This window comes from Harpegnathos saltator, unplaced genomic scaffold (assembly GCF_003227715.2).
Source record: "Harpegnathos saltator strain DR-91 unplaced genomic scaffold, Hsal_v8.6 scaffold745, whole genome shotgun sequence".
In the NCBI taxonomy this organism is placed as follows: Eukaryota; Metazoa; Arthropoda; class Insecta; order Hymenoptera; family Formicidae; genus Harpegnathos; species Harpegnathos saltator.
In genome coordinates, this window is record NW_020230588.1 from 299,613 (window position 1) to 310,574 (window position 10,962).

General features: G+C 57.5%; 1 protein-coding gene across 1 annotated transcript; it reads left to right on the top strand.

The window, feature by feature from the left end:
* Positions 1-3,598: 3,598 nt before the first annotated feature.
* On the top strand, positions 3,599-4,618 carry LOC105190905 (uncharacterized). The gene is made up of 3 exons (XM_011153916.2): positions 3,599-3,672; positions 3,881-4,328; positions 4,376-4,618. Exons 1-3 carry the CDS (start codon positions 3,599-3,601, stop codon positions 4,616-4,618), a joined length of 765 nt encoding a protein of 254 aa, XP_011152218.2.
* The last annotated feature ends 6,344 nt before the right edge of the window (positions 4,619-10,962 follow it).

Here is a 10,962-nt window from a genome sequence, read left to right on the forward strand (position 1 = left end):
GGTCTAAAACTGAGCCTTGAGAGCAGATTCTCTCTACCTCTTTGGAGACGCAGATGCCTCCGAAAGAGATCCTAACTTTTCTGTGGCTGCTCCTCGTCACCCGAAGATTTTGCGGAGGCAGTCCCGCACCTTTCTAATCTTTCTAATTCAATGCGGGCAGTATGAAGACTGCTACCAAGTCTGGGATACCGCAGAGGGGTCGACAGGTCCTCTGAGGGAGCGCTTTAGACTGTGATTTTTATCATCTCCACAGCCATTCAGTCCTAGGCGCGCTTCCTTCGCCGTAGCTTGAGATCTCGTTCGACCGCGGGTCAACCGTAGTCTTCCCGGGGGGTCGCTAGCGACTGTGCATGTTTACCGTCCCCATAGTCATTCAGCCTTCGGCGCGACCCGAACGTTAGCCTTGGGACTTGTTCAACTTCACGAGTGTAGGTATATACCCGGTCCCAGCGTTGTACCTAGAGCAGTCTACAACGCTGTTTGCCTGTTCGATTTTGGTATTTTCCTTGTCTCGATGATTCGTCTTTCCCAGTCGCTACCCCTGTTGGTTCGGTTTCCCAGGCCGAGACAATCAGGTTCGTTGCATCGCAATGGGAAGACTTGGATTTAGCATCGCGACTCCCGTTTCAACAGAGCGTGTGTCTACCTTCATCTACCCGGGCAGTGTCTTTATTAACGATTTCCTTGTTGGCTTAAAGAGGGCTCTCGCATAAGTCCCATGGATGTCCCGGTACACCTGGCAGAGTCCGTAACGTGACTTGGGGCGCCCGGACAATGCCCAGGTCGCCCCGTTCCATGTCACGCATGGCAATAGCGGTCCGCAGAACGCCAGCCGAAACCGATCGTCCCCAGATTCGCTTCTCTGCTTGAACACTCTTCGCTGTCCTAGTTTTCTGCGTTGGGCGTCAGTTCCATCACTCGTGCAAGTACCGCACATATACCAGAGTCCATAACGTGACTCGGGGCCCCAGGACAATGCCCAGGTCGCCCCGTTCCATGTCACGCATGGCAATAGCGGTCCGTAGGACACCAGCCGAAACCGGTCATCCCCATATTCGCTTCTTTGCTTTGGTGAGTTCTTTGGCGTCCACAGCATCATTTGCTATTTTGAACGCTTGACTGCTCGTCGTGTCATGGGGCATTTTACTTTACTTTCTCAATCTGAGAGCCCCTGCCATGTGGGATTTTCGTCTTTTTGGACTTCGTTCGATGCACACGTGCTGTACACTTGGAGATCTCAGCTCTTATCTCCATTTGGTGTGGTGTACTTGGTTCCAATCAATGCACGTGTGCTTTGCCCTAAGACGTCAGTGTTTACACGCTCCGTCGTTTATTGCCATGCTTTTTGCTGAATACTTCGAGGTCAGACGTATCATTTCCCACTTAGTTATTCAGCCCGAATGTAGACTTTCGCTTGCCGTGGAGACCATCATTCGTGTGATGACTCCTTGCAAGCTCGTTCGAATATTTTTGAGTAGCATGCCTTTGATTCAGAGTCAGAATTTATATTCTAAGTCCAATTGCGGCGTGTTGCTTTTCATTTCTAACGAGGCTCTTTGATAGGAATGTATTGCTCATGTATATTAGCTATATTTGATATTATGTACAAATTATGTACAAATTTACATACGAATTTCGTATGATATGGAAGGCAGGTACCGTTAAGTACCTGAATGAGAAACGTCACTGTGGAACGTTAATCCCATGGCGCTCGAGTTAGGTCGCGGGTTACCCCTCCGCTTCCTTGGCTCTTGCGCCCTTCAATTGTCTCTTACGCACATACGGAGGCTGGCTGCGGCTTCCCGAGAAAGGTGTGGGTAACTGCCCCTTCGTTAGGGTTCACCATATCTCTTCGAGCCTACGACTTTAATTCCCTCCTCCATATGTACGCATGCCTAGAGAGACAACTGGTAGGGTGTCCGGCTCCGGTGTCAGGCAAGCTCTTGCAGACCAGACCCCGCCTTCCTGTCTTTCTTCCTTGGATGCTATATAGCTTAGTTTTGCTTAGATTTGCGGTTTCCTTATAACATCTTCATTGTGAAGTGTTTGAGCAATTCCATTTGAGCCATCATATTTAAGTCTTTGTTTCGCCATGCTTTACAATTTGAGCCACTATTTTGCAACTTGTGCCATTGGTCGTTCGATTGTTCGAAGTTTACTCTTCCCCTGGATGAGAATGATGGGTATAAATCTAGTTTATCCCTTTTGCGTCACCGATCAGATGACGAGGCATTTGGTACCTGTGTGTTCTGGCACCTCTTCGCTTGTATACCACCGTTTCGTGCACTTCCCGACGCTAGTTCAACATTGCGACCAGCCACGTCGGGAAATCGTATTTCGTGTATCTCACGATACTTTGTCATGGATTTTATGTGCATTGCAAGTGACGGGCGAGGCATTGCCTCTTTCCTCGATCACTTGACTCGACTCGTGAAATAGATTCGGAACGCGCACCGCACCCCGACGGCTGCCAAATCCAGCGCGATCGGTTTTGCTGAGTGCGACCAACACCCTGAGGTGCTCGCCACATAGGAGCCAATTCGTCTGACGACACAAACTCGTGGCAATACTGTGATGAAATAAGGCGGGTGCAGTCTGCGGACTCTCCCCCAACTACCCTAGTAGAAGGGGAGACAGTCGGTGATCCACCCGTCCCCCTTACGGTTGTAGATGATTCCCCTCATACCCCCTAGAGGAAGGAGTGGTCCAGGCAGAGACTCCCGAAAGACAATTATCCTCGTGTGCCTCCGCACACGAGGAGGCACAAGAAGTCATAGCCACCAAGGCCGTAGCCCTCTCTAGGGAGATTGAGGCCCAGCCGCAAGGGGTCTCCTAAGAGGGGGTAAAGGTAGACAGCCCGGAGGAGGCGTGTAAGGCCTAGCTTTCACGCCACTCCGCGTGCTACCTCGGCCGCGGCGCTCGGGCCCGGACATGTGGATACACAGGATCCGGGAACTGGGCGCCGGGCTGGGGGTGGCCACCGAGCCGGACTAGGTGCCGATCAGCAGTGAATGCTGGTTCTACAGCCCGGACGGCTCGGTGGCCATGGTGGCTGACTCTGCAGCGGGGACCCCTCCCTGTGTTTTAAGGGGAAAGGGGTCTTCGTACGTGGCGGTCGATTGGGGGCCCATAACTGTGGTGGGGGAATATCTCCCCCACCACAGAAACAAAGACGGACTTGGCAACCCCGCCCACATTAAAGGGATCCTAGACAGGATCTGGGATTTGGTGCTCAAGTGCCATCCCCAACCTGTCGTGATTGCCGGGGACTTTAACGCCCACTCTGAGGAGTGGGGTTGTAGTCCCCGGCAACGGGATCCCAGGGGCGAGGTCGTCATCGGCTGGGCGGCGGGATTTGGCTCTCTGTTGTTAAACAGAGGGTCCACCGGCACCTGTATAAGGCTGGAGGGGGGTTATCGGTCATTGATTTGACATGGGCCTCCCTCTCGGCCGCTAGGATGATCTCCGATTGGAGGGTGGAGGTGGAGGGCGAGACATTATCTGACCATAGATATATAGTCGGGGCCCTCCACCTCCCCAAACCAAAACAGGTGTCGGCTCGCCGCCCTGGGGAGAGGAACTTTCCTCTCCACAAAAGATGGGCCCTCGGTCGACTAGACGTGGACAGGTTCAGGGCTGCTGTCCTTGTGGTCACTTGGCACATAGAGCCAAGTGAGTGGGACCCCGGCCCCTTGGAGGGGGCCGGGAAGATGACGGGGATAGTGGCGTCGGCATGCGACGCCGCGATGCCCCGTTCCCACCCCCGTCGGCGCCGGGCAGCGTATTGGGGGTCGGAGGAAATAGTAAGACTTCGCAGTGACTCCGACCGCGCCAGAAGGACATATACGTGTGCCCGGCGACGAGAAGGGGATGCCACAAGGGCAAAAGAGGACTACCTTGCCGCCAGGGTAGTCCTCAAGAAAGCCATCAAAAAGGCCAAACGGGAAGCCTGGGAGCAATTGGTGAGCTCCCTGGATGACGATCCGTGGAAGCGCCCATACAAAAGGACGATGGTGAAGATTCGTCCTTGGGCGCTCTCGCAAACGGAGACGTTGGACCCCCATGCCCTCGATGGGCTCCTGGACACTCTCTTTCCGAGGGCGGAAGGGGGCCCTCCCGTGATCCCTTCCCCAGAGATGGGGGAGGGAGACTGGGACGAGGATCTGGAGGTCACTCCAGAGGAGCTCGCCAAGGCCCGGAGAAAGCTCGGTGGCAAGGGCAAAACCCCTGGCCCCGATGCGATTCCGGACCGCGCCTGGGCTCTCGCGTTGGCCGAAGGGGACCTGTCCACAGCCACATGCAGGATCATGATAGGATGCCTCAGGGGGGTTTCTCCCCAGAGTGGAGGAGAGCCAAATTGGCCCTCCTCCCGAAGGAGGGCAAGGAGTCCGGTAGTGCGTCAGCCTACAGGTCGGTCTGCCTGCTGGACGAGGCGGGCAAGATGCTGCAGCCCATCATCTCTGACCGTCTCGTCCAGCACATGTCCTCGAGTGGGCTGGACCTCCACGACCGCCAATACGGGTTGAGGCCCGGACGATCCATGCTGGATGCCATCCAGTGGGTCCGGGACCTGACCCTGGCGGTCGTGGAGATAAGGGGCGGGGTGATGTCCGCCTAGTTCGGGGACAGAGACCTCGCCTTCACGAAAGAAGGCAGGGTTCAAGGCTGGCACACTATGGAGCGAGGTGTCCCGCAGGGGTCGGTGCTCCGCCCCCTGCTGTGGGATATCGGCTTCGACTGGGTTCTTCGCACTCCGCTCCCCGACGGCTGCCACGTCGTCTGCTACGCAGACGACCCGTTAGTGATGGCCGAAAGGGAGAACTGGGGGGAAGCCCACTTCCGTGCGGAGGTGACAGTGGCATCGGTAGTGGAAGCCATCCAAGACCTGGGTCTCAAGGTGGCGCCCCAGAACACTCAGGCTTTCTTTCACGGCTGGGGTCGGGGGGGCGCCGCCGGAGACCCGGGTCGTAGTCGGTGGCGTCCACGTCCGCGTCGGGCCGACGATGAAATATCTCGACCTGACGTTGGACAACCGATGGTCATTTGGGCCTCACTTTAGGCAGCTGGCTCCCAGGGTGCGCAAAACTGGACTGGCTGTAGCCAGGCTGATACGCGCCCAAAGGGGCCCAAGATGGCAGGCTCGCCGCCTGTATGTCGGTGCGGTTCTCTCGATTGCCCTGTACGGGGCGCCCATCTGGGCGTACCAGCTGCTGGCCAGACGGCTTATGAGGCAGGCCCTCAGGCCTCTCATGATCAGGGCGATTCGAGGGTACCGTACAGTGTCATACATGGCGGCGACCACCCTGGACGACTCCCCCCTGTGGAGCTCCTAGCCGAGGAGAGGCGAGTCCTCTGTTAGCGGGTAAAGGAGCTCCGCAAGGGGAGAGAGCTGACGGCCAGGGGCCTGAAGGCCCTTATGACCCAGGCCAGAGACCGGACCCTGGAGCGGTGGGAAGGCGCGCTAGCCTACCCCCGAGGGTTCGGTCTCGCAACGGCCGAGGCTGTCCGCCCCTGTTTGTCCGAAGTGGCAGACAGCAGGGGGCGTGGAATGTCCTTCCACCTGGTGCAGATATTGACCGGGCATGGTTACTTCGGGAGGTACCTGCACTGGATAAGGAAGGAGCCCACCGCTCGGTGCCATCACTGCCCCGAGCAAGAGGACACGGCGCTGCATACCCTGGCTGCCTACGCAGCATGGGACGAGCACCGCCATGTCCTGCTCGGGGCGGTGGATTGCCGGGATGGGGAGCTCTCGCTCCCGCACCTAGTGCGAGCTATGTGCGGGAGCAAGAGGGTGTGGGACATGGCGGCCTCCTTCTGCAGGGAGGTAATCTCCTAGAAGGAGGCCGCCGAATGGAAGCGCCGGTCTGGCAAACGTCGTCGCGGAGGACGGCGTGGCCGGCACTCCCCGGGGGGGGGGGGGATCAACAGCGGGCTCGAAGTGGCATCGGACGAGGAGAGGCCGCTGGCCTACACGGGCCAGCGCCTCCCTCGGCCACCTCGGGCCAGGCTCCGTCACTCGAGGGGAAGCGAGGAGAACAGCTCCCACTCCCCCGAGTGATCGGGTAGGAGGAAAAAGGGGAGGTGGACAACCCGATTGGGGTCGAGCCTATCTCCTCAATTCCCCCCTCTCCCTGAACCTTTCAGGAGGGGGGGATAAGGAGGAAGGGTGGATGTCCCCTTCCTCCTAGAAGACACCAGAAGGCCAACCGGCGGGGTTACCCGCCGGGGTATGCGCCCCTCCCACTAATTTCCTGAAAGGGGAGCGGGGTGCGGTAAAAGAAGGCGAGGGGCTCTTAGTTTAGAGCCCTAGGGCCGGGGGGTTGGGGAGGGAATGCGGGAGCAGTTCCCCTAACTCCCCTCCTCATGGTCCGACAGGTAGACATCCCGCAAGGGTTTTAGTCGGTAAGAGTCCGACATAACCCCCGCCCCCCCAAGGGGGCGGGGGTATCCATGATGGATTTCCCCTGTGTGAACAAAAAAAGAGCCAGGAAAAAGCTGAGGGCCAAGGGCAAAGCCCCGGGCCTCGACGGCATTCCTGGCCGGGCCTGGGCTCTCGCCCTCGGCGAGGGGAACATGGCTGCAGCCATGAGAGGGGTGATCAACGGGTGCCTCAGGGAGGAGGTCTTCCACCCAGAGTGGAGGGAGGTCAAACTGGCCCTCCTCCCAAAGGCGAGCAAGACACCCGTTGGGCCGCCGGCTTACAGGCCGATCTGCCTGCTGGACGAGGCGGGCAAGTTGCTCGAACGCATAATTGCCGACCGCCTCGTCCAGCACCTGTCCTCAGAGGTGCCGGAGCTCCACGACAGGCAATACAGGTTCAGGCCCGGACGGTCGATGCTGGACGCGATACAGCACGTCCGGGACCTGACCCGCGCCGTCGTGGAGGGAGGGGGCGTTGTGTTGTTGGCGGTGTTACTGGACATAACGAACGCTTTCAACACCCTGTCCTGGCCGGAGATTGGGCGGGCTCTCGAGCACCATCGTGTGCCCGCCTATCTCCGGCGCATTCTGGCGGCGTACTTTGGGGACAGGGACCTCGCCTTCTCCAAGAAGAGCGGGGCCCAAGGCCGGCGGAGCATGGAACGCGATGTCCCGCAGGATATTGGGCCCTCTGCTATGGGACATCGCATTCGACAGGGTGTTGCGCACGCCCCTCCCCACTCGGCTGCCACGTAATCTGCGGATGACACACTAGTGGAGGCCGAGGAGAGGGACTGGGGGGAAGCCCGCCTCCAGGCGGAGGTGGCGCTGGCCTCGATGGTGGGAACCATCGAAGACCTGAAGGTGGCGCCCCAGAAAACGGAGGCTGTCTTTTTTCACAACGGTCGCCATGGGGCGCCACCAGAGACCTGGGTCTCGGTGGGCGGAGTCCGCGTCCAAGTCGGGCCCAAGATAAAATATCTGGGCCTGATTTTGAACAGCCGATGGGATTTCGGGGCCTACTTTAGACAGAGACCTGGCTCCCCGGGTGAGGAAATTGGGTCTGGCATTAGCCAGACTTATGCACGATCGAGGGGGGCCCGGGTTGGCACGCTCGCCGCCTGTATGTCGGAGTGGTTCTATCGATCGCCCTCTACGGAGCGTCTATATGGGCGCCCCGGCTGATGGCCACCGTTCAAGGCAGAAACCTAATGCCCCAGACGCTGAGGACGGCAGTCGTGAGGGCGATACAGGGGTTCCGCTCCATGTCGTACATGGCGGCGACGACCCTGGCCGGCACCCCCCTCCCCTGTGGTGGAGCTCCTAGCTAAAGAGCGTAGTGTTCTCTATTGGAGAATACGGGAGCTCCGCGAAGGAGGTGAGGCGACGACGGCCAGGGAGTTGGCGGTCCTGAAGTTCCAGGCGGTCGCCCGGACTCTTGAGCGATGGGCTGTCGCTATGTTAGACTCACGAGAGTTCGGGCGGCTGACGACGGAGACTGTCCGCCCCTGCCTGGCGGAGATGCTGGGCAGGAGGGGGCGCGGGCTAACATATCATCTGGTACAGGTGATGTCCGGGCATGGGTGCTTCGGGCATTACCTACACCGGATTAAGAAGGAACCTACCACCGGGTGCCACCACTGCCCGGCGCGGGACGATACCGTGCACCATACGCTGGCCGAATGCGAGGCATAGGGCCAGCAGCGCGGTGTCCTCGGGTAGTGGGCTGCGGGGAGCAGGAGCTCTCGCTCCCGCGCATGGTGAAAGCCATGTGTGGGAAGAGGCGGCCTCCTTCTGTCGCGACGTAATGTCACGGAAGAAGGCCGCCGAATGGAAGCGTCGTCCCGGAGACAGGCAGCGGCGGGGAGGGCGGCGCTCGCCAGCGGTGGGCAGCGGGGGCAGAGGTGGCGCCGGCCGAAGAAGAGAATAGGCCAACTCCTGCTCGCTGGAGGCCGCCTCCTCGGCCACCTCGAGCCTTCGGATTCGAATTAGAAGTCACGCGCCGCATGTGATCAAGCGTGTTATAATCTCGGAGGAACTCCCGGTACTCATGTTCCTGCTCAGGCTTTGATTTGAATCGTCGTGTGAGCGCATCAAGACACTTCACCGCGCGAATACGCGAAGAACCAATATCGAGCGGAGGATCCTCACGGAACGGCAGACGCACGACATAGCGACCCGTTGGAGTTCCGGAATGCGTTGCCAAAAAATGTGTTTCGCATCTCTCCTCGTCTGGAGAATGCCGAGTTCCGCGAAGCACCTCTTCTACTTCCCAAAATCGCCTAAGTGTCCATTCGAGCGACGCACTCGTTGAGCAGTGATGAGCAGCAACGGACGCGTGAGCCTCACGATCGGCGGGTGCACGCGCGGCGCTCGGCGTGCTCGACGGAAACGCGGCTTGTCCCGACATTACCCAACCAAAAATAGTATTTTGCGTTACGGGTTGGCCTGTGAGTCCCCGCCGCACTCCGTCGAGCAAAACATCACCGTACATATCCGCGCCGATGAGAAGGTCAATAGGATCCGAGCTCAGCGGAGTCGGATCCGCCCAAGGTAAATCGGTGAGATGATCTAGACATGAGGCATCGGCCTCATCGAGTGACGCGTAGGTTGTCAATGATTTTAGGACCAGCGCGGTAGTCCGTAATTGACGCGACGGATCAGTTCGAGACGAGACGACAATTTTGATTGCATGTCGGAACGGGCCGGCGTCGACGCCGCCGACTGCGGATACCGATATCAGCATGTGAATCCGTTCAGCGCGTAGTATCTGAGCGAGATTCTCCGAGACGAAGGTCATCTCCGAGCCTTACACTCTCCGAGATCTAACAAAGCGCGTACGATGACCGGCGTACTGTGCGGAGACTCAACCGTCACACGCGCGGTAGCCAAAAGAACGCGAGCGCGACGGGTGCCGTCCGCGGCCGCGAGCATAGAATGAATCTCATCGCGAGATTCTGGACGAGAGCTGATGTCATTAGGCTGCGCTTTTGAGGCAGTCTTTGAGTCGCCGGAATCGTAGTCAGAGTGGAGCATCGTGTGATGTCGCTTCGAACACGTGCGACATGTATATTTACTCGGGCATTCGCGTGCAGCATGCTTGTGGCTAAAGCAGTTGAAGTACCGATGGTGTTTATTTACGAGGTCTCGACACTGCCGCGGACTCCCGCGAACAAAGATCGAGCATGAACTAAAATAGTGATTCGATTTACATAACGGGCAAATTGAGTCGGTGTGGGTAGCGCCTGTCGCGACGTGAACCCGAGATACTCGAATTGCCTTGATCGACCTGCTGCCTTGGTCGCGCATTCTTCGAGAGCGCGAATACGCTCGGCTATGAATTTGTCTAATTGTTTGAATAGCGGTGGATCCGAGCTGTCAGCCGCTCGAAGAGTCCACGCCTTTCGCGTAGCGGGATCGAGCGTGTGGGACACAATATGGACGAGAATGTCCATAATTGTGAATCCGAACGCTGCAAATTTTTAAGCGACGCTAAAGTAACTGCTATTGTGCCGCGAAGCAAATCACTTACTGATTCTCGACTCACGGTCTGAAGGTTTAATAACGTTGACAAATGGACAAAAAGCAGCCGACGTTTATTCTCGAATCGCGATTTCAACGTGTCCCAAGCGACATGAAAGTTATCGGCGGTTATCGCAAGGCTCGACACGCAGTCAGCCGCCTGACCCTGGAGACGATATGAGGTAGTGCATACGCGCGAAATCACTCAGATCCTTATTATCAATAATGAGCGCGGAAAATCTGTCGCGAAACTGCTCTCACTAAGTCAAGGTGCCATCGAACGGCGGAAGTCGAATAGGTGGTAAATGACTCAGTGAGAATTCGGACTGCGACTGTCGAGCGGATGACATATTTACTGATTGGTTAGGGCTTACGGATGGTTCCAGCTCCTCGAGAACCTCTGCCATGAAATCCAATGAACCGTTGTAGAATTCCTCGGTATCGTCGAAGTAGTTGTCGGGAAAGTATAACGTTTTGGAACGGCTCTCCTCGGTGATAGACCTCTCCAGCGCGGCGTGGCCATCCACGAACAGAAGCCAGGTTTCCTTGAGAGTCCGGATTCGGGACCGAACGACAGCTGGAGTCCATTTGTTTCGGCCAAATTTTTTAAAGTTGTCCAGAGCGGACTTAATCTGATGTTGCAGCCGCGCTTGGCGCTCCATCGTGACTGAGCCTAGTCACAGTCAGCTTCCTCCAACCCACCGATCCGCCTCGAAGGACCAGCAATGTTTCGTTGTGTGTGCGGTGTTGTCGCCAAATAGTTCGGCGATCGCACAAATGTACCGGATCCGCTCAGAAAGAGCGCGGTGGATGTGGTCAATAGCAAAATGACTGCGCTATGGTAGGTTTGAAAGGAGTTTAATGGAAGTTAACAAAACTAACGTTACACGGTTATCCAAACGGATTAACGCAATAATACACAAAAAACAGGGAAAGTCGAGTTCCCGCGCAGAATTACCAATCGCGACGGTCGGCACCGCACAATTCGATCTACCGTGAGCGGAAGTGTCTTTCGAT

What these genes read in the sequence shown, in the direction of transcription:
- LOC105190905 (XM_011153916.2), top strand. Translation starts at nt 3,599, where the DNA reads ATGGGCCCTCGGTCGACTAGACGTGGACAGGTTCAGGGCTGCTGTCCT. An exon ending in CACTTGGCACATAGAGCCAA is followed by an intron (nt 3,673 to 3,880) that starts GTGAGTGGGACC and finishes GGATGCCACAAG; the next exon opens with GGCAAAAGAGGACTACCTTG. An exon ending in TGATAGGATGCCTCAGGGGG is followed by an intron (nt 4,329 to 4,375) that starts GTTTCTCCCCAG and finishes CTCCTCCCGAAG; the next exon opens with GAGGGCAAGGAGTCCGGTAG.